This window comes from Phocoena phocoena, chromosome 5, assembly GCF_963924675.1.
Source record: "Phocoena phocoena chromosome 5, mPhoPho1.1, whole genome shotgun sequence".
NCBI classification, from domain to species: Eukaryota; Metazoa; Chordata; class Mammalia; order Artiodactyla; family Phocoenidae; genus Phocoena; species Phocoena phocoena.
The window spans coordinates 46,379,213-46,405,701 of NC_089223.1; the positions used below are offsets into that span (position 1 = coordinate 46,379,213).

General features: G+C 35.6%; 1 protein-coding gene across 1 annotated transcript in view; it reads left to right on the forward strand.

Moving 5' to 3' along the window:
- The window catches only part of NUP54 (nucleoporin 54), a 30,756-nt gene that overhangs the window by 2,179 nt on the left and 2,088 nt on the right, over positions 1–26,489 (forward strand). Inside the window, exons 2-11 of the mRNA XM_065877619.1 lie at positions 1,737–1,820; positions 2,238–2,387; positions 9,637–9,863; positions 11,462–11,649; positions 12,385–12,581; positions 14,394–14,448; positions 14,879–14,972; positions 20,553–20,660; positions 24,796–24,915; positions 25,477–25,587. Coding sequence (XP_065733691.1) covers positions 1,737–1,820; positions 2,238–2,387; positions 9,637–9,863; positions 11,462–11,649; positions 12,385–12,581; positions 14,394–14,448; positions 14,879–14,972; positions 20,553–20,660; positions 24,796–24,915; positions 25,477–25,587 — 1,334 coding nt within the window. The remainder of the gene's footprint in view (positions 1–1,736; positions 1,821–2,237; positions 2,388–9,636; positions 9,864–11,461; positions 11,650–12,384; positions 12,582–14,393; positions 14,449–14,878; positions 14,973–20,552; positions 20,661–24,795; positions 24,916–25,476; positions 25,588–26,489) is intronic.

Consider the following 26,489-nt stretch of genomic DNA (forward strand, 5'->3'; position numbering starts at 1 on the left):
CAACTCATAATTCAACAGTAATAAATAAACCTGTTGGTATTTGCTTGATTTCATGTTCATTTGGAGTTATCACTGTGAAGTTTTGAGTTGTGATAATATAACTGTTTTAACTACTTTTATGTATGTTTATGTATGTTGATCAACTTCAGCAAAAGGCTGATTGAAATTCTTGTTTACTTTTTTATTTTATATCCTTGCAAATCCATTTTTACTAATAAACATTTTCACATTATGGAGCATGTTAAGATACCAATGTTTTTATTGTATAGCCAATTCAGAATATATCTTAGTTTTCCTGTGAAAATTAGAAGTAATGAAAAAGATTAGGAACAATGTTCAGTACTTTAGGTGATTTTTATCAAAATGTTTACAGTTTTCAGTACTGCAGTAGAACCTAGAAGTAAATAGAGTATTTGGTTGTGCCTGCATGCAACATGTAGTCTATTCTTGAGTAATTTTCCAAGTCAGAGTCATATGATGACTATCAGTGGGTTGGGTTTTTTCCCTTCTTATATCTTTTATGTTACAATATTGATGAATCTCTGTCTCTTATGCCAGAAATATATGAGACTAAAAGTTAGAATCCCAGAGAGTCTGCAGCATAACTCAGCAGTAATGGTTCAGACATTTGTCTTAAAAGTCTTTTTTGACACCACATTGGTGATCAGGTAAAGACCTACAGTAAGGAGAAAAAAGCCATTGTGTATTGGCTGGAATTCCATTCCATTCATATGTCAGCTTCGATATGGTTAAGATTAATTTCGTCTCTAGATTTATCTAAAAGTGAAATTTGTGTATCTGTCACTGTTGTGGCGGAGAGCCCTGTGATAGCTCTGCTCTCCTTGCCAGCCACTGCTGCCTTGTGATTTTTTTTCCCCTTATCTCTTCAAGAAACACATTCTTGTTTACACATACCAATATAAGAGTTGGTATATTGGTATGTTTCATTTGAAAAGTTGCTCAGTCTTGATGGAGACTAAGTAGAAATATAAGCTAAAGTAGAGTATAAATTAATTCACCGACGCCAGGGTTGCAAACTGGCAGCACAGTCTGCCAGTGTGATCTGTTCGTCACATTGTTTTAAAAATATTTGAATTAGTTGCAAAAAAATAAATTGACTTCAGGTTTAAAATTGTGTAAATTTCACACAGAAAATCTAGATTTTCTATTTCTTGGGAAAAACGGGAATATATAACACTACTAAACTGCTACTAAATTCTAAAGCCCGCACACTACTGAATTCTGCAGCAGTAATTTGCTGGAATTTAGGAACTGCTGCCATTTAAAAAAAACTGTTCACACTGATCCCTTCTGGCAGTCAATAAACGCCTAGTCTATTTCTTTCATGAATGTTATCAGCCTGTATCTTGTAGGCATTTGAGTTTGCAACCCCTGCTGTAAAAGTACACAGTCATTTTAGCATTAACACTATGACAATAGGCTTATTAACATGTTTACTCAGCTGTAGCTTAATCACCTCTTTAGTTGAAAGGTATATATTGCATTGTGGTATTTCTACTTTAAATACTTAGTAGCTCATTCCTTGCAACATATTGACTTCTTGATTAGTAGTATAGTTTTAAAAAATTGACGTTAAAGTAGAGAAAGGAAAAGTTAGACCAATATATTTTGTCTTTATGTGGAGCAATTGCTTATCATGTAATTTGAAAAGGAAATTACCTCATATGCATACAAAAGATTCTTCCTTGCTATTTTATTTATCCTTTTTTAATTAGGTGGGTTTAGTGGATTTGGGACACCGTCTACAACAGCAGGTTCTGCATTCAGCTTTTCTGCTCCATCTAACACGGGCACTACTGGTAAGAGGACATCTTTTTTTTTTAATTTTAATTTTATATTTTTTTGGCTGTGTTGGGTCCTCGTTGCTACGTGCAGGCTTTCTCTGGTTGTAGCGAGCTGGGGTTACTCTTCGTTGCCGTGTGCGGGCTTCTCATTGCGGTGGCTTCTCGTTGCAGAGCACAGGCTCTAGAGCACGGGCTCAATAGTTGTGGCTCGCGGGCTCTAGAGCGCAGGCTCAGTAGTTGCGGTGCACGGGCTTAGTTGCTCTGCGGCATGTGGGATCTTCCCGGACTAGGGCTCAAACCTGTGTCCCCTGCATTGGCAGGTGGATTCTTAACCACTGTGCCACAAGGGAAGCCCAAGAGGACATCTTATATCATCTGTAGAAGCACCTTTTTTTTTTTTTACCTTAAACAATTAAAATTTTTCATTCAAAGGACTCTTCGGTGGTACTCAGAACAAAGGTTTTGGATTTGGCACTGGCTTTGGCACAACAGCTGGAACTAGTACTGGTTTAGGTACTGGTTTGGGAACTGGACTTGGATTTGGAGGATTTCATACACAGCAGCAGCAGCAGCAACAAAGTAGTAAGTATAAGAGGTTTTCATTTTCAGATATAAAGCCATAACAATGTAGGCGACATTGTTGAGTGCACTGTTCAAAACACTTTAGTGGATATCTTTTTTTTTTTTGGAGGAATTATAAAGTATTCCAAAAGCTACTTCTTGTGTTTATATATGATGATAGCACCTGGCAAAGAAACAGATTGGCATGATTCTGATTATAAGGCCTCTGTGTTTAGTATCATTCCTTTAAAACTTTTGTTGTTGTTGATAAAAACAACACAAATATAGAAAGTGGCACAGAAGTACAGCTTCGTGAATTGTATATAAGATGAACGCCATTGTAACCACTGCCCATGTCAGGAGGTAGACCCTGGCCAGCCACTTCAGAAGCCCTCCACGTTTCCCTCCTAGTCACTTCCCCATCAGAGGAAATATAGTTTTGCCTTTTGTGTTGATCACTTCCTTACTTTTCTTTATGGATTTGTCTTGTATTGTTTAGTTTCATTTGTCTTAAATTTCTGTAAGTTCCCCTTTTAGCTCTTTCTTTTTTATTTATTTTTCAATTTGTTGAAGAAATCAGATCATTTGTCCTGTAGAGGTTGTCAGTCAGAACTTTACTGATTGCATTCCTATTGTATAGTTAGCATATCCCTTTGTATAGTTAGCATATCCCTTTGTCCTCTGTATTTCTTTTAAATTGGGTTGAATCTAGGGGCTTATTTATGTTGATAGTTCAGTTTTTTGTTTGTTTGCAAGACTACTTTATAGGTAGTGTTGTATTTTTATCAAGAGGCATATAATGTCTGATTCTCTCTATTTTTTGTGATGTTAGCAGCAGCCATTGGTGATCATTACCTAGATCCATTAATTCATTGGGGGTTGTAAAATGGTATTATTCCAACCGTCTGATTCCGTTGTCATTTATTTGTTGAAATACTTCTATAAAGAGAAACTTTACCTCATCCACTATTTGGTTGATTCTTTCCCTTTATTCTTAGCTTTCAAAGTAAAGAGTTGGTTCCCTATCATTCTCCAAAGGTAACCAATTTTTTTTTTTATGTCAAGAACTCAAGTATTTAAATTATTTGATATTTTTCAGTCCATCGCAGTTTTCCATATTGATGTTTAAATTGTTCCATCTTTGGCCAGTGTAAGCTTCTTCAGGTTGATTCCCAGGTCCTTTCAGACAAGTGTAGAATTACTCTTTGATAGCTTCCTTACTAGCTGGTGTGGCAGTATGTTCCAGGGTTATCTTGTATGGATTAGTTTATTTAATTGTCACAAGAACTCTGTGAAATAGAACTCTTGTTACCTCTATTTTATAGGTGAAGAGAGGTAACTGAGAAAATTGTGACTTTTCCATATATCTTCCAAGATGTAGTATAGGAACATAAATTCAAGTTCCTCGACTTCCTTTGTAATGCTCCTTTTGCTTTTCCATAGTTTGCTACCTCTTAAAATCACTTTTGTTTCATTTTTCTTAGGTAAGTTGATTGATTGGCTGAAATTCACCCTACTCAGTCATTGAAGATTACTAACATATTAAACATGAATTTCAAGAATTATCTAACCAATAGGATGAAGATAATAGAATTATTCTTTCTGGTGTTACAATTATATCTTTCTTACTGTCCTTCTCCAACAATACAAAGTTTGATGGAAATCCAAGTAGTTAAGGAGAAGAAAGGAAAAGTGAAGTTTTTTCTTTGCTTCTTGACATAAAGTCTCTTCAACTATAAGTTATTATAGTTGTGCTTACTCTTGTTAGGAAAAATGGGAATTTGAATCTGGTGCTGTTCATTTTCAGAATGAAAAGGGCTCATTCTGCCGAGTGTATGTTTTATGTCAGGTGCTGGGTATATAAGGTTGCTCGTAGTCTACAATGAGATAGAATAACAAACATCCAATTAGGTAGAATAATTAACATTCAGTTATAAAAAATATGTATGTGTGAAAGCACTAAAATAGGCCCATACAAGGTGCTTTGGAATGTAGAGGAAGAGTTGAATCTTAAGGGAATTAGCCAGTTGATAAAGTCAGAAAAGGGTATTCCAGGCAGAGGGAATAACAGTGACAGAGGCACGAATGCATGGCATGGCGTGATGAATTTGGGACCTGCTGTTGAAAGGAGTTTGAGTTTAATCTGCAAAGATTGTGGAGCTTTTGCCTCATTTTTTAAAACTCCTGCTTGTATGAGGTGCTTGCTGTCTGGTTACACCATCTCTGATATGTCTAATCTCTGTTATCTGCTGATTCCTGGACAGTACCTTTTCTTCATTGAACACTTTGGCAGCTGGCTCTGAGTCCTGCTTTTCTTTCCAACTTGTACTATCAATCTGGGTTATTTTAGCATTCACATGGCTATGTACTCAGACGGCCATACCATCTACCTTTTATTCCAAAGACCTTCTCCATTTCACTTTAGCCACAATTCTTACCTTGGACTTTGGCAACATCTGAAACTGTTCTAATTCCATAATCAATCAATAATCTAATTCCAATCATCAATAATAGTGCATAATCAAACATCCCACAACCTATTGCTCTTTTAGCCTGACTTTTCAACCACTTCTAACATAGCTGTTCTTAGACCTCATTAGGATCTCAGAGCACTGACACTTTCTGCTCTTCCATCAGCTCCTTCCTGTCTCACTGTCCTTTCTAATTATCTTAGAGCCCTTGTCCTTCCATTTCAGTCACTCTTGCCAGTATGCTAAACTTCCTTATCCTTGTATCATGTCTGCTGGAAAAAACAACCCCAAGCCTGTGTAAGCCCAACTGTCTGTCTAGATACTGCTTGAGAAAATCATACAGTACAGAAGATTGAATCTCTAAATTCTTAATCACCAACCCAGGTTGGGGCCTCAACATTGCCTGGTAATCCTGTTAAGTTTTAATTTTCAAATTTTTCTCCCACTTTCTGTAAGTTATTTTAAACCTTTATTCTCTTCAAATCTCAAAGTTCTCTGTTCTCACTTTTAGTAGATGGCCTTGACCTCTGCTTCAAAGAGAAAATAGAATCCCTCATTGTAATTCCTTCAGTTGCCCACTACCGAATCTTATTTATCTACCTACCGCTGTAACCCATCCTTTTCTCTTTTTGCCTGTGCTCTGGATCTCATATCCTCCCACCTTCTGGGGCTCCTTGTGCTGTTGATTATTTTTCCCAGCAGACCCCCACCCCATTCTACCTCTCACCCCCCACCAAAAACAAAGTCTTCAGCTTCTCTGTCCGAGGATTATTCTCATTCACATTTAAACGTCTGAAGTTTCTTTTTTCTAAAAACAGAAACAAAAAAATAAAACTACTTTAATTTCACATCTCACTTCAGTTATCTCTTGCTATCACTCTGTTCTTGCCTTCATAAACTACTTGAAATAGATGTAGAAGAATGGGATCCCCTGCTGCTGTCTTCTGTTACCTCTTAGCCCACACTAATCTGTTTTCTTCTTTCTTTACCCAGTCAAATAGTTATGGTCATTAATCATCTCAAATCCAATGAGCATCTCCTGTTCTTTAATTGTGAAAAATTCAAATACAAAAATAGTAAAATGACCCCATGTTGTACCAAATAGATTCAACAAAGGTCAGAACTTGCCACATTTGTTTTATCTATATCCTCCCTCCCCCCTCCTTTTTTTTGGAAAGTATCAGTACTTTAAAGCCAATCCCAAACATGTAATTTCACCCTTACTTTACTGCTTTACTGTGCTTCTCTCTTTAAAAACATGGAGTCATTCCAACTCACAATTACTAATTCCTTGGTATCATCCTTAATCAGATTTCCCCATATGTCTCAGTAAAGTTTTCTTCAGTTGGTTTATTTGAATCATGATCTAAACAAGGTCTCTTAAGCTTCTTTTTAGTATAGAGAATTCCCTGCTTGGGTTTTTTTTTTTACCCCACTCATGAATTGTTACAGAAACTGGACCAGTTGTCCTGTGAAATATCCCCCAGTCTAAATTTGTTTCCTTGTAGAATCATTTGACTTTATGCCCCATATTTCTGGTAAATGAAGTTAGCTTTAGGTACTTTATTAGATTTAAGTTTGACTTTTTGGCATGAATACTTTGCGGGTGGTGCTGTGTGCTTCCTATTGTATCACATTATGAGGCCATCTCTTTTAGAGGTGCAAAGATTGATCAGTGGGTTCAGGTGGTGAGAGCCAGTCTGTCTTGTAAAGTTCCCCATCAGTCTTTAACCTAATGGTTTCATTCATTGATGGTCATTGCCTCAATCAGTTATTTTATTAGGAGTTGCAAAATTAGGAGTTAGTGATTTTCTAGTTCTGCCCTCTCTTCCACACTGAAAGTCTTCTGTAAAAGGAGTTTTTCTTCATCCCCCCTAGACTGCTTGGTCACCCTGAAATGGAATCTGTATAGGAAAGGCAGGATAAATTCTTTCTTTTTAACTGACAGTTTTTGTAAGAAGTGGTTGGTGGCCTGATTATTTCCAGTGGTGTCCAAGGTGTTGAGATTTTTCTGAATTTTTGATTTTTACTTTAAAAAATTATCATTTTGAATGCGTGAGATTTAGTAAATTGAGTGTGTTTGAGTTGGATGTATTCATTATTCTTTTTGATGCTCAAATTGTCCCATTTTTGGCCAGTGTGAGCCCTCAACTTCAATCATAGTCTGGTCTTTTTTTTCTCTTACCCTATTGTTTAGTACTCTGTATTCCTTTTGCCAGCTCATCTTCCCCTCCTCTTTGACACAGAGATTTTGCACATGCTGTTCTTCTTTGATGCTACCCCATGGCCTGGCTGACTACTTCCTTTAGACCTTAGCTGAAGTTCTTATGGGACAGCCTTCTCTTAACCCTCCTGCCCCAAGCTTGATTAGCTCCCTCATTTAGGACTCTCAGAGCCTCTACTTCGAGGCACTTATCACAACTGTTAATATTTGATATGCTCAGTTTGTTTAAAGAACCAGTCTTGTTTACCACCATATCCTTAGTGTTTGCCTCTATGTCTGACACTTAAGGGGTACTCAGTAAATATTTGTTGAATGAATGCATGGTGAATGAATGAATGAAAATACGCATGTATGTGTATGTGTATGATATATAAAACCAGGAGAGACTGTACTGTCAGGAAATCTAAGGGAGAAGAGTTTTTCAAGAAGGATGTGTATTCAGTGAAAGTTGAAGATTTTCTCTGAGGATTGAAGGAATGAATAATTAACAGCATGAGGGCCTGAGAAGGTAGAAAGGTGTGAGAAATCTAATATGCTAAGGCTTTAAAAGCGTCTGTAGGATTTTGTTATTTGAGTTTCTCAAATGCCTTCCAGCTAGTGAGCTCTGAGTAGACTAGTGTGGTTGGAATCTAGTGTGAAGTGTAAATTAGTATAGATGATAGTTTGTTAATCTTATTTAAAAGTTGAGGAAGATAAAACCTAGGAATTTCTTGTCGGAAGCTACAAAGTGAGCATATAGCAAATCAGGATTCAAGTCTTCTGGCTTCTAATCCACTTCTCTACCATTTTCGTAAATGCCCATTTGGGAATTAATAATACTCACGTTGAGAGTAACAGCAGCCCCTCTCTAGCCCTGTAGAAGCCCCATTGGCCTTGTGGTACTTGCAGTCTTTAAAGCTGAAAGAACACTTAAATATCATCTAATATAGTGGTCCTAAAACTCAGGTCATTTTGGTATTCATGATTTTTCTTTTATCTACATACCATTTGTATTATTAGAGAATTTTCTTTAAATCAGTTTACTTTTAAACATTAAATATGTTTATTTTGAAAGGAAAATCCAAACTATTGCTATAAATGGAAAACCAGTATCACTTGCTATAGCTATTGTTTCTTTATAAAGAAACGATAATTGAACGTAAGTCCACAGAAAATATAATAGTGTTAATAAATTCTAGCTAGATACATTTGCTTTAAGCTCCTAGTCTTAGATTTGTGCTTCCCCTTTGTTAAAAAGTGAGATAAGTGATGACACGAGGCATTAAAGGCATACTAGCACCAAACTGAGACTTTAAAAATATATTTAATCAGGGCTTCCCTGGTGGCGCAGTGGTTGAGAGTCTGCCTGCCGATGCAGGGGACGCGGGTTCGTGCTGCGGAGCGGCTGGGCCCGTGAGCCATGGCCGCTGAGCCTGCGCGTCCGGAGCCTGTGCTCCGCAACGGGAGAGGCCACAACAGTGAGAGGGCCGCGTACCGCAAAAAAAAAAAAATATATATATATATATATATATATATATATAATCAGATAATTAAAAGAGAAGTTTTTGTCATATGATTTAGTCCATCTGGTGACTCAACTGTTGCTTGACAAGATAATTTCATGTACCAAGGTTATTTACTTATCTAGCACTTTGGAAATACTGATCTAACAACTCAGCCCTTCTTTTATTGGAGAAATTTTAACACAGAATAAGTAACTTGTCCAAAGTTACACAACCAGCTAAAGCTTTAGCTTAGGATTTGCCCATTTGTTGTTTTTTTTTACTATATATTTCTTTGCACTAAGAGAAGGAAATTGTTTATTAAGCTGATATTGACATAACATTGATATAATGATTCTTTTTGCTTATTTTGTATCCTCCAATTTGTATATATTACACAACTATAACAGTAGTAAAGGTTGTTTAAAAAAACAATTCTGCAACTTCACAGACTTTACCCTTTTTTTGGTGTGGGTCTAATATTAATATCATGGATCTAAATTGTGTTTAATGGAATTAATTGTATTAAGATGTTATCAGAAATGCGAGTTTAAAATTATAAGGATTGTTCCAGCATATTACTTTCCTATTATTGCCATAACAAAGCATCACAAACTTAGTGACTTAAAACATATTACCTTACAGTTCTGGAGATCAGAAATCCAGAACTAAATTTCACTGAGCTAAAATCAAGGTGTTGCTAGGACTGTGTTACTTCTGGAGGCTGGGGGGAGAATCCATCCCCTTGCCTTGTCCAGCTTCTAGAGTCTCCATTTCTTAGCTTATAGCTCCTTCCTCCATCTTCAAAGCCAGCAGCATAGCATCTTCAAATCTCACTTTGACTCTGACGTCCCTCTTCCCTTTTAAAGAGCCCGTATATTATGTTGAACCCACTCTGATAATCCAGGATAATCTCAGTTTAGTTAATTTAATCACATCTGCAAAGTCCCTTTTGCTGTACAAGGTAACATATTTACAGGTTCTGGGGATTAGGATGTGGATCTCTTGGGGCGGGGGATATTGTGCTTACCATATCTAGGACCTGAATTGATTGATTCTTCTTTTGAAAAACTAATTTTGGGATTCATTTTTAGCATTAGGTGGTCTCTTCAGCCAGCCTACACAAGCTCCTGCCCAGTCCAACCAACTGATAAATACTGCAAGTGCTCTTTCTGCTCCAACACTACTGGGAGATGAGAGAGATGCTATTTTGGCAAAATGGAATCAACTACAGGCCTTTTGGGGAACAGGAAAAGGATATTTCAACAGTAACATTCCACCAGTGGAATTCACACAAGAAAACCCATTTTGCCGTTTTAAGGTATTAATACTGCTTTTGATCTTCACTTGAAGAGTGTATGAGGAAATGTGATATTTGGATTAAAATAATACTAAGAAAACAATTGCTCGGTTTTTTAGTACTCCTTGAACATGGTACAGTAACACTTTCGTTTTAAAAGTACAGAAACTATAAAATTGAAGTGATTTCTTAACATACGTGTGATTGAGATGACTAGAATATGACTGAAGGAAGGTGTGACTAGAATGTAGTTTATAGCAGGAAAAAATGTTAACCGAGGGGAAATGGTCTGCTTGGCACCTATAAAGGGGAGCCCCAAAACTAGAATTTAGTGGTTTTCATCTAATATTGTCCTGGAAAGTATACCCTAAACAGCATATCAGAGTAACTCTTCTGCTTGGTATGTATACTGTTGTCACTATTATAGCTGACTGCCAAAGCCAGTACTACAACATCATAGTATGTTTTCTTTGCTCTGATTCCATGCCTACCAAACAACTTTCTCATTTGAATTTAACTTCTCAGAGATTCTACTTATCAGCCAGTGAGATTTAGGTCAACTTGGTATTTAGGTATTTTTTGTAAAAAATTAACGTATTTCAATCCAGTTTATACATCAGCCTCTTTTAAGTTTTTGTTGGCCTATGTCAGTCTCTTAAACTTAATGTGTACATAGGCTGGTGTTTGGAGTTGAAGGCTGAGGATCAGACCCTTGAACATGGTTAAACAACAGAAAGTGACCAACCTATCTTGTTAGGGAATATCTCTTTATCTCATCACTCTACAAAAAGAAAGTATACCTTTTGAGTGTATATAGTTGAAATTTTAATACTCTTGTGTAGTGACTAGAGGTATATTGTTGAATATAACAATTTTAATTTTTTTCTTTCTTTAATTGATATATTAACATACATATGGTAAAATGCATAATGAACTAATACAGAGTAAATCTAAATTCTTTTTTAAAAATTGCATTATAAGTGGCGACAAAAGAGAAAAAAGGCTTATGTCTAAAAGAGTAATTCTTTAGAAAGGTATAGTTTGTCATTTAATATATGTAAAATACTAACCTGTTTCATAAAGTTTTGTATTACATGAAACCATAAAATAATGTAGACATTGTTTATAGCATTTATAAGTTGACAGTGTTATTATGGTACTTTAAAAGTATTTATTTGGTAAACATTTCTTTATATATCTTTATATAAACTTCGCTTAAGATTCCATGAGTCAGATATATAATAAAGTAAATTACATTTTGGTCCATGACTTTTGCAGTCATTTTTATGGCATGCAGGGTGGTTTCCACAGTGTTCAGAAACACCCAACAATGATGGATATCAAAGTTTTTCAGAGGAGAAAGCTATTTAGTTACTCTGTGGAAGAGGAAATTTTAATTTCTCTCTCTAAGTTTATGTTATTCTTGGGTTAGAAAGTTTCTCTTTATAATTGTGTGACCTCCTAGGGCACAGAGTTATGGATAGAATCATTACATATTCCCTTCATTACCAGACATTAAGTTATTTTCCCTGTTTTAGCAGATGTTAAGCTGTTAATATTAAACACATGATTTGAGATCTGTACATGTTTTTGATATTCTTTGTTTTGTCATTCCACAGGCAGTAGGTTATAGTTGTATGCCCAATAATAAAGATGAAGATGGGCTAGTGGTTTTAGTTTTCAACAAAAAAGAAACAGATATTCGAAGCCAGCAACAGCAATTGGTAGAATCATTGCATAAAGTATTGGGAGGAAACCAGACCCTTACTGTAAATGTAGAGGGCATTAAAACATTGCCAGATGATCAGTAAGTATACATTAAATATACTATATATTTCTATGTGCCTTGATCCAAAGAGAGTGATCAACAGTGTTTTTGTTGCTAAAGCACAAATTAAATCTCAAAGCAGAATATTTCTCAGCTAGTGATTCTTCAGTATTTATAGAAGCATTTGTTTAAAAGCTTTTTTCTTAATCGTGGGTTTCCTATTAGATGCTAATAATTTCTTAGATTTCTCATTCAGAAACAGGAGGGAACTTAATTATGGTTGTATGCAAATTAGGGGCCACAAAGACATTGGAATGTTTTAACTGATTACTGTACATGTTCATTTGTGGATAAATATGGTTAACTTCCCTTGTCCTATGTATAATCATCATGCTTAGTGGCAAGACATTTGCTTTAGGATATCTTGGGTTAGAAGAATTATTGTTATCAGTGAGATATGATAACTGAAATCAGATTTTACGTTTTGGACTAAATTGCAATGAAGCAACTCATAAACTTCAACAGAATCTCCAAAGCACTTCTCAATTCTGGGGGAAAAAAAAAATAACATTTACATAGGACTTTGTAGCTAAGCATACCTTTTATAGATAATATCTTACTTGCCTACGTCATTTTAACTTTATTTAGCACCCTTTAATTTAGAAGGGTGCTTCTGAATTCAGCTAACACCCTTCTAAAATCACATGCTGCATTGATATTTGTGGCTGTGAGTTACATGCTCCATATTTTATAACTTGGTTATCTTTCCCCCAGGACAGAAGTTGTCATTTATGTTGTTGAGCGTTCTCCAAATGGTACTTCAAGAAGAGTTCCAGCTACAACACTATATGCCCATTTTGAACAAACCAATATAAAAACACAGTTGCAGCAACTTGGTGTAACCCTTTCTATGACTAGAACAGAACTTTCTCCTGCACAGATCAAACAGCTTTTACAGAATCCTCCTGCTGGTATGTTTCCAGAGTCATGGAGTTGAGGAAATGAAAAATTTAGAAATACATGCTTCCTCTATTTTGGGAGGTGTTGCTTGGTTATTAATATTAATAACACCAGTGTCAGCTTATTGTGTCTGCTTATTTGGGACATAGTTTTGAATGTTTTTATTGTATTCATTCATTTAATTATATATATTATATATATATATTATATATATTATATTAATATTATACATTATATTATATTAATATATAATATATAATATATATTATATATAATATATATTATATATAATATATATTATAATATATTATATATATTATATATATTATATTATATTAATATAGCTATTATATAGCTAGTATGTTTGTTAGAAATTTGGGCAATGATGAACTAAAGAAAAATAGTCCATACTCCATCTACCGAAAGACAATGTAATCTTAGTATTTTATTTTTGTCTAGCTTATCTCTTAACTAAGTATTCAAGTAAAACCTGAACGTGTTCTCACCATAAAAGTTTCTAGATTGACTGTGTGATAGATCTTTACCTCTCTTCCATAGAAGCAACTGTTATCAATAACTTATTGAACTTTATTAATACTTTATCTGTAATTTTAATGTAAGTATGTGTATACTAAGTCCTTGAAAAAAATATTCTGCACTATACATTTACTGCAACCTGCCTTCTTACTTATAGTATTTCTTCGTATTTTCCATGTCAGTACATAAAGATAAATCTTATTCTTTTTAAAAGTTGCGTGGAATACTGTGGATGTACCTTACTGAATTTAACCTCTAGGTTGTTTCCACCTTTTACTATTATAAACTATGCAACAACTAACATCCTTGTAAATATGTCTTAGAACACATAGGTGTGTATTTTTTTAGAATAATCTCTGGTACTGAAATTTTTGAGTCAAGATTATGTATACAGTCAGCCCTCTGTATCTGGGAGTTCCACATCTGCAGGTTCTGCATTTGCACATTCAACTAACCACAGCTCCAAACTAGGAGAAAAAAGATTTTAGGAAGTTCCAAAAAACAAAATTTGAATTGCGGCGCCTTGGCAGCTATTTACAAAGCATTTACATTGCATTAGATATTATAAGTAACCTACAAATGATTTAAAGTGTATGGTAGGATGGGTGTAGATTATATGCAAAAACGACGCTATTTTTTACAAGGGACTTGAGCATCCCCAAGGAGTGGGGTGGGCCTGAACCCTATTCTCTGTGGATGCCAGAGGGATGACTGTACTTACCATATTGTTAGAACTGCCAAATGGCTCTCCAGGGGAAGTTCTACCATTTACATTCATAACAGGAATGTGTTACTTTTCCGCATATTTTTAATTTTTCTAATGTTTTCTCATTCTGCTCTATTTTTGCCAACAATGGAGATTATCAGTCTTTAATTTTGCCACTCTGATGATAAAAAATTAATATTTTCATTTGCATTTCCCTGATAACTACTAAAGTTGACCAGCTTTTTGTATGTTTATTAGTCCCATGTTTATAATTTTTGTGAATTACCTATTCATGTCGTTTGCCCATTTTCTATTAAATTTTTTGTCTTTCTGATTTAGAGGAGCTCTTTCTATATTCTGGAGGTTAATCTATTACCCTATAGGTTATAGATATTTGCTTTCAAGTCACTTTTTTTTTAGCTTTATCCTACCATTTTTTGTTGTTGTGGTCATATTTGACAATCATTTTTCATTACAGCTTCTAGGTTTTGTGTCTTACTTTAGCAGGGCTTTTCCCATACAAATACTATAAAAATGGAAAATAGTTCCTTTTAGAAAAAATATTTCTTCTTTGTGGTAGGTGTTGATCCAATTATCTGGGAACAAGCCAAGGTGGATAACCCTGATTCTGAAAAGTAAGTATGTCTTCATCTTGCTTTCATATAAGAACTAATATTTACTACCAGGGAAGCAAACAGATGCAAGCTGTTAACTATAATTCTTACATTCGAGGTGAGTTTATTTTCCTTTTCATTGCTTTTTAAAGAATGCTGATTATAGTAAAGCAGCATAGTGTGGTGAAAACATTAAAATCTGAGTACTAGTGCCCTAATTATATATTTGCATTTAATAATACTGTTTTTGACCAAATTCTATTTCCTCATTCGTAAAATAAGGAGGTTAGGTGAAATCTCTGTGGTGTAACATTGTTGATTTCATAGTCATAGATCTGCCTTCAAACCCTAGAAATATAGTGAAATTGCATGAGTGTTATTATGAAAACCTTACCGTGTATTTTGTAATAATAGGTTTAGGTCTGAAAATTGACCACTTGTATTTCTTCAGGTTAATTCCTGTACCAATGGTGGGTTTCAAAGAACTTCTTCGAAGACTGAAGGTTCAAGATCAGATGACTAAGCAGCATCAGACCAGATTAGATGTAAGAATCTATCTTCATTCTCTGGCCCTAGGAGTAGTATAGGGGTTACAGACCTTTCTTTTTACCATGTGTTTTAGTTACTGTTCTGTCTTAGGGGAGATAATATAGTATATACTGCAAATTAACAATTATACTTTTATATAACTTCTTTATTATGGAGCCTCCAAAATCATGTAAATCTGATTTGATATATTTTAACAATGAATTTAGAACTGTGGCTTTTTTAATATAATGCAAATTTATTTATTTATTTATTTATTTATGGCTGCATTGGGTCTTCGTTGCTGTATGCGGACTTTCTCTAGTTGTGGCAAGTGGGGCTACTCTTCTTTGCGGTGCACGGTCTTCTCATTGCGGTGGCTTCTCTTGTTGCGGAGCACAGGCTCTAGGTGCACGGGCTTCAGTAGTTGTGGCTCGTGGGCTCTAGAACGCAGGCTCAATAGCTGTGGCGCATGGACTTAGTTGCTCTATGGCATGTGGTATCTTCCCGGACCAGGGCTCGAACCTGTGTCCCCTGCATCGGCAGGCGGATTCTTAGTCACTGCGCCACCAGGGAAGTCCCAGAATTGTTGACTTTAACAGATTAATTAGACTGTTATTTTCAATTCCAGCCAGAGAATGCATATTATTTTATTAAACACTTTTGAAAATGAAGGCTACAATTATGATTATGTTGTCATAGTGTATTATAATTTGTAGGTTAATGAAGCAAATTTAAATTATTGAATGCTTAAATCTACTTAATATTTTATGACGTAGACTTATGTAATCAAGTGCCTAAAGGTGCTTAGACATCACCTCCATGTTCTCTTATATGGAATTCCTAATTAGATATTCATTTGGACTCTGTTTGAGTAATGTAAAGCTTACTGTTTTATGAAGCAACCCATTTCATTGTCAGCTGTAATTGATACAAGTTCTCTTTCTTACATCGATCCAGAATCTGCCTTGCTATAATTTACACCTGTTTTCTCTGGCATGTTTTGTAGGTAATCACTATGTTCCTATGATAGCCCTACAGATATTTGAACTTTATAATCATTCTTCCTTTTTAGTATTATTTTCTCTGGCTAAAAATTCCAGCATGCTTTTTTAATGTGACATGATATCCAGGCCTTAGTATCTTAGGCTGGATACACTGAATTTATTGGCATCACTTTTAAAATGAGTTGTCCATAGTACTATAAATGGGGTTTGACCAAAGTTCTTCAAAGTAAAGCCAAAGAAGCTATTATTTCTCTTTATTTTTATCAGTCTTGCTAGAGGTTTGTCAATTTTATTGATCTTTTCAAAGAACAAGTTCTTGGTTTCGCTGATTTTTTTCTTCTTCTGATTTTCTGTTTACAGTTTCATAAATTTTTGCTCTTAACCATTTCCTTTATTCTGTTTGCTTTGGGTTTTTCTCTTCTTTTTTCTTAAGGTAGCAGCTTAGGTTATTGAGACTTCTGATAAAGGCATTTGATGCTATTAATTGCCTTCTAAGCGCTGCTTTACCTGAATCCCCCAAATTTTCATAATGTTCTATTTGTCATCTTTGATTCATTAAAAATATTTTCTTTTCCCTTGAGTGTTCTATTTGACTATTGGATTTTTTTGACTAATGGATTATTTAGACTTGTTTCATATTCAAGTGTCTGGAGATTTTTCTGTTACTCTGTCGTTATCTAGTCTAATTCTGTTATGGTCAGAGAACTTTGTATGATTTCAATTCTTTTAACTTTGTAAAGGTTTTTTTTTTGTGTGTGTGTGGTACGCGGGCCTCTCACTGTTGTGGCCCCTCCCGTTGCGGAGCACAGGCTCTGGACGCGCAGGCCCAGCGGCCATGGCTCACAGGCCCAGCCGCTCCGCGGCATGCGGGATCCTCTCGGACCGGGGCACGAACCCATGTCCCCTGCATTGGCAGGCGGACTCTCAACCACTGCGCCACCAGGGAAGCCCAAGGTTTTTTTTTTTTTTTTTTAATAAATTTATTTATTTATTTATTTTGGCTGCATTGGGTCTTTGTTGCTGCACGCGGGCTTTCTCTAGTTGTGGCGAGCGGGGGCTGCTCTTTGTTGTGGTGCGTGGGCTTCTCATTGCGGTGGCTTCTCTTGTTGTGGAGCATGGGCTCTAGGTGCGTGGGCTTCAGTAGTTGTGGCACACAGGCTCAGTAGTTGTGGCACATGGGCTCTAGAGCACAGGCTCAGTAGTTGTGGCGCATGGGCTTAGTTGTTCCGTGGCATGTGGGATCTTCCAGGACCAGAGCTTGAACCCATGTCCCCTGAATTGGCAGGCAGATTCTTAACCACTGCGCCACCAGGGAAGTCCTTAACTTTGTAAAGGTTTTTAACCCACGTGCCTATGAAAAGAATGTGGATTCTGTTATTCTTGGAGTTTTCTGTTAATGTCAGTGAGATCCATTTGATAGATTGTTCAGTTTTTCTATATTCTTACTGATTTTTCGGTCTACTAGTTCTATTGTAAGAGGAGAGTTGAAGTCTCCAGCTACAATTGTGGATTTGTCTTTTTCTCCTTTCATGTATTTTGAAGGTTTGCTGTTAAATAGCTAAGTATCTAGGATTGTTACATTTTTTGGTATATATACTTTTTATTTTTCCATAATGTTCCTCTTTATCCCTGGGAATCCTCTTTGCTCGGAAGCCTACTTTCTCTGATATTAACATAAAGCCACTCCAGCTTTCTTTTGATTAGTGTTTGTATGGTATGTCTTTCTCCATCCTTTTACTTTTAACCTACGTTTATCATATTTGAAGTACATTTTCTGTAGACAGAATAAAATTTAGATTTAGACCTACAGTCTTATTGTTAACTGTTCACTCTATTTTTCCGTCCTATTTTTCCTCTTCTTTGCATTCTTCTGGGTTATTTGGACATTTTTTAGTATTGTTTTTAATTCATTGTCATTTCAACTATCAGTTTTTTTAGTGGTTGCTCGAGGGCAGTAGTTCTCATTGGGGATTGTGGTGGTGGTGATTTTGTCCCCCAGGGCACATTTGGCAGTATCTGGAGACTTCTTTGGTTGTTACAGCTGGGGGGTTGGGGGGATGCTACAAGCATCTAGTGGGTAGAAGCCAGGATTCTGATAAGTATCCTACAGTGTACAGAACAGTAGCACTCCAACAAAGAATTATCTGGCCCGAATTAATAGTGTTAAAACTGAGAAACTCTTTTCTAGATACCATAATGTATTTCCTTGCACTAGAGCTAGAGCTGGGTTTCAACACAGCCCAAAACTTCCAGGTTTTGGGCTGTGTTGAAACCAAACTTGGGGGGCTGCCAGAGAGGAAAATAATGGTAAACTCACCACTAGTTCAGTGATACTTCAAATTCGTGTCTTCTTCCTCCTGCCACTTTTCATTTTTCAGAGTCCTCAGGTAGTTGCCCATGCATTATGTTCATTTTACGGCTGTCTTCAACAGGAGAGATAGAATGGCATGTACCTAGTCTATCTTGTCCAGTTTTTCTATTGGGCATCGTGTCTTTTCTTTTTGAATTTCAGGAGTTCATCATTTATTATAGATTTTAACCCCTAGTCTGTTTATAACATTTTAAATATCTCCTACTTTTCTCATCTCTCTGTTAACTCTGTCTTTAGTGTCCATAGTTGAACAGCAAACCCTTATTTTGTTGTTGTTGATTTACAATGCTCTGTTAATTTCTACTATACAGCAAAGTGATTTTTACATATATATACATTGTTTTTCATATTCTTTTGCATTATGGTATATCACAGGATATTGAATATAGTTCCCTGTGCTGTACAGTAGGATCTTGTTGTTTATGAAAACCTTAATTTTAATGTAATGATATCCATTGGTTTGTTTTGGCCTTGTGTTTTCTTTTTTGGGAATTTGCTTAAGAAATCATTCCTCACCTAAGGTCTTAGAGTATCCTACATTTTTTTTCCTGATTTTAGACTTTAACCTTTCCCATTTGAGTCGTCTGTCCTCGTGGAGTTCACTTTATATATACTAAGTGATATGAACCCAACCTTCTCTAAATAGTGGGTCAGTTTTTCCAATGTCATTCACAAAAAAACTATTTTCCTCAATGATTTATCAAAGCATTTATCAAACCAAGTTCCCATATATATGTGATGTAGTCTGTTCTTAAATCAGTTTCACATTTTTTTACTCTTATGGCTTCGTAGTATATCTTAAATATATGTGGTAGAGTGAATCTCCAATCTTCATTCTTTTCACATTTTTAAGCTCTTTTTGGATCTTCATTCTTCTATAACAGTTTTAAAATGAGTTTGTCAAAATGCTAGAATTTTAGTTGGAATTGCATTAAATATATAATTTGTAGATAAATTATTCCATTATGAACATGTTGTTTCTTTACTCATTGAGGTCTCTTGTGTTCTTTGTAACAGTTTTTAAAATAACCTCTTTAAAAATCATAGGCATTTTTTCTTGGTTAATTCCTAGACTGTTTTAGTGTTTGTCAATAAATACTGGGAGTGGTAACATTTCTTTTATTCTTAGTATTGCTGGTATAGAAGAGTAATTACTCTTTTTGTCTAGAAGCCCTGCCAACTTTTCAAAACTGAGATGGGGAGGGTGCCTGGGTTATGTAATATAAAATATGGTCACCTAATTTTGTCCCTTCAACATGGCCTGGCATCGGAAAGTTTCCTTAAAAGGTGACATGTGTAGGTAGACATGCTAAAATATGTCTTGTACAATCTTCTTACCCTCTTACTTATAACATCTCAATATAAGCCAGTGTCATAGAATGATTAATTATGATAGGAACAATAATGGGGTTAATTTTGATTGGGAAGCTATAATTAAATAGGATTTTAACTCACTCTGTAAGGTTAAGACTTTCATAAGGTGGAACAGTAGGATTTCAGGCTAGGGAAAGAGCAAATCAAAGATCCAGAGACATAAAAATGTCTTCAGTTGTGTGATATCCTTCCTTTTCCCCTCCACTCTGAGCATATCCCTCCATAATATTCCTTTACAGTTGATATTGGACTATATACTACATTTTAGGCCCCTCCTGCATGTCACTTTATAGATCTTAACTTTTTCCATTAATGGTCTGGTTGTTGGCTCTGTTCTACAGTATTACTTCAAGTTCCTTAATTATTTCTGAAGTGTGTTATTTTTTAATTTTTTTTATTTTTTGCGGTACGCGGGCCTCTCACTGTTGTGGCCTCTCCCGTGGCAGAGCACAGGCTCCGGACGCGCGGGCTCAGTGGCCATGGCTCACGGGCCCAGCCGCTCCGTGGCATGTGGGATCTTCCCAGACCGGGGCACAAACCCACGTCCCCTGCGTCGGCAGGCGGACTCTCAACCACTGTGCCACCAGGGAAGCCCAAGAAGTATATTATTTTTCTATACACTTTGCCTCATCACTAAATTTTCTGGAGCTCTAAAGAAATTTTTGAATGGTACTTTTTAATTTTTAAATGTACAAAAGGGGAAGAAATATAAAAGGAGATTTAAAGGAAAAGAGTTTATATTTTGAAAGATGAATCTTAGGCTTATGTTTTGCATATAGGTAAACTAGATAAATAGTTGTGATACCTATATTTGATTTACCTTAAAAAAATTTTTTTTAAAAAAACAGATCATATCTGAAGATATTGGTGAATTACAGAAGAATCAAACTACAACTATGGCCAAAATTGCACAATACAAGAGGAAACTCATGGACCTTTCCCATAGAACCTTACAGGTAGTAATCTGGACTTTTTTCCAACATTTATAAGACTTGTATACATGATGGAAATGCTAAATATGGATTTTTTACAATAGAAAAAAACAGACTAAAAGGAAATAACAATAATAGTCTGCAACTAAAAGTACCAAACTTTCTCATTAAAACCTGGAAGTTGGAGGAGAGATCTTACAGGACTGGGTGAAGAACGTGAAAATATCCTAAAATTAGCATTTTATTGAGAGGGTGGGGGGAAAGCAGTGAAAAAAAAAATCATCGTGGTGCAAGAAAAGTATGCATCAGATCATTAATATCTGGTTTTCATAAAAATAGTAGAAAAATACAGTTTTGATTTTGAGTGCTAGAAAAGGGAGTGTAACTGTTAATGAATGAAAAACAACAGAACTTGCAAATTAACAAGAGGAAGTAAAAGAATGAATAGCAACAAAAGTTGAAATTATCATGAAAGCAAACATTATATAGCAGAATCAATGGGATACAGCAAAAGCTGCACTCAGAGGACAATTTATAACCTTAAAAAAATCTTCATTTTTAAAAGTACAAATGCAAAAAGTAAAGAACTTATTACTGATCTTAAGTTACAAAAATGCTATCGATAAGCCAACAGAAACCAATAAGAGAGAAATAAAGATAAAGTGAAATAAATTTTAAAAATTAATCATAATAGAAAGATTAAATGGAAAAGCTGTTTCTTTGAAAAAACCATTAAGGGACTTCGCTGGTGGCCCAGTGGCTAAGACTTCCACGCTCCCAATGCAGGGGGCCTGGGTTTGATCCCTGGTCAGGGAACTATATCCCATATGCTGCAGCTATGGGTTCGCATGCTGCAACTAAAGATCCTGCACGCTGCAACTAAAAGATCCCACGTGCTGCAACTAAAAGATTCTGCATGCCGCAACTAAGACCCGGCACAGCCAAATAAATAAATAATTTAAGAAGGAAAAAAGACCATTAAAATGGCGAAACATGAGTCTGAAGAAGGAATAAAAGACTCATGAGCCTGAAGAAGGTAAAGAAAAATTAGAAGTGAGAAAGGAGACATTATCATAGATATACACAAGAGAATAAGAAAATACTGCAATGGAATTCACAGCAGTAAACTGAGAAGTTAGAGAAAACAGATGATTTTCTAGCAAAATTGATCTACTGAGAAAAATCTTAAATAGACAGATACCATAGAAGCAATTGGGAAAGTTATTAAAGATCAACCATGGAAAAAGCACCAAGGTCAGATAGTTTCATTGCTGAATTTTGTCTAACCATTAAAGAGCTAATTCCAAAGTTACTTTATTTCAGACAAAGTGAAAAATATGGATTTTTTAAAACAGTTTGAGATATAATTCATATACCATACAATTCACCTATTTAATATAATTCAGTGATTTTTAGTATATTCATAGTTTTGTACAACCATCACCACAGTCAGTTTTAGAACATTTTTATCACTCTAAAAACAAACTCCATACCCATTAGCAGCAACTCCCCATTTCATCCCGAACCCCCCCAGCCCTAGGCAACCACTTTCTGTTTGTATGGATTTGCCTCTTTTGGACACTTCATATAAATGAAATCATACGGTATGTGGTATTTTTTGACTGGCTTTCTCTCACATAGCATAATATTTTCAAGGTTCATTCATGTTGTAGCATGTAATAGCACTTCATTCCTTTTTATTGATGAATAATATTTCATTGTATGACTATACAACATTTTAATTTATTCATCAATTGATAAACATTTTGGTTGTTTCCACTTTTTGGCTAGTATGAATAATGTTGCTGTTAATGCTTGTGTACAAGTATTTGTGTGGATTTATGCTTTTGTTTCTCTTGGATGCATTAACCTAGGATGAGAATTGCTTGGTCATGTGGTAACTCTTATGTTCAGCTTTTTGAAGAACTACCAAATTGTTTCTCAGAGCAGTGGCAGCATTTTACATCTCTGTTTTTAGTACCCCAAAACAAAAATTTATAAACAGATAATTCTAGTAGAGATGCAAATTATGCTAAGCAAAAGAAGCCAGACTGAAAGGCTACATATGGTATGATTCCATTTATATGATTCATGCAAAAGGTACAACTGGAGGTGGGTAACAGATCAGTAGTTGCTAGGAGCAGGAGGTAAGGGAGAGAAGGCTACAGGAGGCAGGAGGGAACTTTTTGGGGTGATGGAAATGTTCTATGTCTTGACTGTGGTGATGGGAACTTGTGTTTGTCCAAATACATAGAACTGTCCACCTAAAAAGGGTCAATTTTGTTGTATGTGGATTATACCTCAATAAATCTGACCAAAGAAAACAAATGCAGAAATTCTAAATGAAATATAAGTGAAGAGAATCCAGCTATTTATCAAATTCTAAAGGAATATACTTTGAGTAAGGTTTATTTCAGGAATGGAGGGTTGGTTTTATAACAGGATATCTATCAGCATAATTTATCATAGCAACACATGGAAAATATATGTTTTCATAAATGTAATGAGCAGGGTAGTTAACTAGTATAAACATTGAAAAGAGATCATCTCTTTTTGCTGATGACATGATTGTGTATCTAGAAAACCCAAGGAAATAAACTGTAGAATTAATGTGGCAAGGTGGCTCAATATGAGGTAAATGTACAAAAGTCAGTGTTTCTTTATACTATTAATGGAAATGGGAAAATATTTCATTCACTATTATGAAAAAACTGTAAAATACTTAGGAATAAATTTGAGGAAAATATACAATCTGAATTAAGGTTTTCACAAATAGAGAGATAAACCATATTCTTGGATGAGAAGACAATATCTACTTTATAAAATTTAAAAATGAATTACAACTTTAAAAAAATTGATTAAAATCTTTCAGTTCATAAATAAAGATAATTGTTTTGAGAATAGCTGCTGGGGGGAAGAAAAAAGATAGTGAAGGGGACTTGCCTTTTTAGAACCTATTTAAAGCTCTTGTAATCAAGTCAATATGGGATTGGTGTAGGATTGGATGTAAAGATCCATAGAAAAGAATAGACAATCCAGAAATAGATGCACACGTATCTTAATATGACAGAGGTGGTATTTCAATTCGGTGGGTTTATTTAATAAGTAATGCTAGAGTAACTGGCTATCCATCTGGAAAATAAAATTAGACCACTGTATCACACCATATACAAAAATAAGGGGTATTAAAGGCTTATTAACTCTAAGAAATTTATGAGGCTGCATGTACAACCTAGGGACTGGAGAGACTTTTAGCTTCTTAGAAAGCCAGAAACTGTAAAACAAAACTGACTATGTAAGAATTAGAAAATTTTGTATAGTAAAAGGTAACAGAAGCCATTTGTCAATAGTCAAGTGATTTCAGAAAAAGAAAAATTTGAATTTGCAAACAGCACTGATTTCAGTTGTAGTGTTTGTATTATACAGAGATCCTATAATTTGACCTAAAAAACCCCAAGTGAAATACGGGCAAAGAATGTATAAAGGCAGTTCACAGAAGAACAGATGCAAAGTCGTTCTTAACCATTAAACGATGGTCCTTTAACATTCAAGGGGGGAATTCCCTGGTGGTCCAGTGGTTATAACTCTGTGCTTCCACTGCAGGGGGTCCAGGTTTGATCCCTGGTCGGGGAACTAAGATCCTGCTCGCCGATCCCACAGGCCAAGTGGCACAGCCAAAAAAAAAAAAATACATTCAAGGGAATGTAGGTTTTTAAAAAAATTTGCATGATCTCTAATACTCATCAGGAGGATCTTTGGGAAAGCAATCTAGCAGCTTCTAAAGATTGAACACACACACTTTTAAACCCAGCAATCTCATTCCCGGGGGTCTATACCAGTAAATACAGATATATATACAAAAATGTTTATTACAGCATTGTTCATAGTGTCAAAACTAGAAATAAAATATATGCCCCTCAAGAACACTTGAGTTTATTGATTAATAATGCATGAAAATTATGTAGTCATTAAAAGAAACTAATTAATGTAACTTGCCTAATAAAAATGGGCAAACATAATTCAAATCTTGAACTGTTAATGATTCTAACTATTGTTAGTGTATTCAGCTAATTTCTTTCAACAATTGATGTGTAATAAAATTACTTGCATAACTGAAAAGAGATGATTCTATCATTATTGGTGGGTTTTCTTTGTATAGGTCCTCATCAAACAGGAAATTCAGAGGAAGAGTGGGTATGCCATCCAAGCTGATGAAGAGCAGTTGCGAGTTCAGCTAGATACAATTCAGTGTGAACTAAATGCCCCTACTCAGTTTAAGGTAAGCACTTATAAGACCATAAAGCTAGAATTTGTTTCAGGTGGATCTGCAGAGAAATGTTACTTGGTCTTCAAAAAGAGGAATTTTGTATACTTGTTCTTTATTAAGTATTTGTTCTTTTTAATCAAAACTTCCTTCCTAAAGTAGACTCTTAATTAATCATGATGTTTTGGGCTTGTATTAGTGTTTCAAGTAATGTACAGAGGGAGAATTGACACCTTTAATTAGAGTAGTACCTATCCTTTTAAAATAAAACATTCTCTTTTAGAAATGGTTGCTGTTGTGAGCAGTTGTAATTCAACTCAGTATTTTTATTTATTTGTTTGTTTATTTGGTTGTGCCGGGTCTTAGTTTTGGCACACGGGCTCCTTAGTTGCAGCTTGCCAGCTCCTTAGTTGCAGCAGGCGGGATCCTTAGTTGTGGCATGCAAACTCTTATTTGCGGCATGCATGTGGGATCTAGTTCCCTGACCAGGGATTGAACCCGGGCCCCCTGCATTGGGAGTGCCGAGTCCTATCCACCGTGACACCAGGGAAGTTCCTCAACTCTTATTACTTTTAGGGCCGACTGAATGAACTGATGTCCCAGATCAGGATGCAGAATCATTTTGGAGCAGTCAAATCTGAAGAAAGATATTACATAGATGCAGATCTGTTGCGAGAAATCAAGCAGGTAAGTGTTGCACTAGAGTCACCTTTTAAAAAGGTGAATTCACCACTTGACATCCATTAGGATGGCTATTATCCAAAAAAAAAAAAAAAAAAAAAACCAGAAAATAACAAGGGTTTAGAGGATGTGAAGAAAATGGAACCCTCACGCACTGCTAGCAGCAGTGTAAAAATGGTGCATGCAGCCACTGTGGAAAATGGTTCCTCAAAATATTAAACATAGAATTACAATATAGTCCAGCAATTCTGCTTCTGGGTGCATACCTAAAAGAATTGAAAGTAGGGACTCAAACAGATTACTTGTATAGCCGTGTTCATAGAAGCGTTATTCACAGTAGCCAAAGTGGAAGCAATCCAAGTGTCCATAGGTGGATGAGTAAACAAAATATGGTATATATACAATGGAATATTAGCCTTAAAAAGGAAGGAAGTTCTCACATGCACACACTACATGGGTGAATTTTGAAGACATTATGTGAAATAAGCCAGTTTAAGAGGACAAAAGTTGTATGATTCCACTTACATGGGGTACCTAGAGTAGTCCAATTCATAGAGGGTAGAATGGTAGTTGCCAGGGGCTGAGGGGAAGGGGAATGGGCAGCTAGTGTTTAATGGGTACAGAATTTCAGTTTGAGAAGATGAAAAAGTTCAACAGATAGACGGTAGTGATTGTTGCACAACATGATTTACTCAGGGCTACTGGACTGGACATAAAATGGTTAAAATGGACATGTTATGTATATTTTCCCACCAAAAAAAAGTTAATCGTTCTCTTCCCCTGTCCCACACATCGATGAATCCTGAGGTAATACAGACAACCGAAGTACCCTAGACCCTGCTGCTGTGTGTGGGCAGCATCAGCAGCAGCACCTGGGGGGTCGTTAGAAATGCAGACGCTCAGTCCGT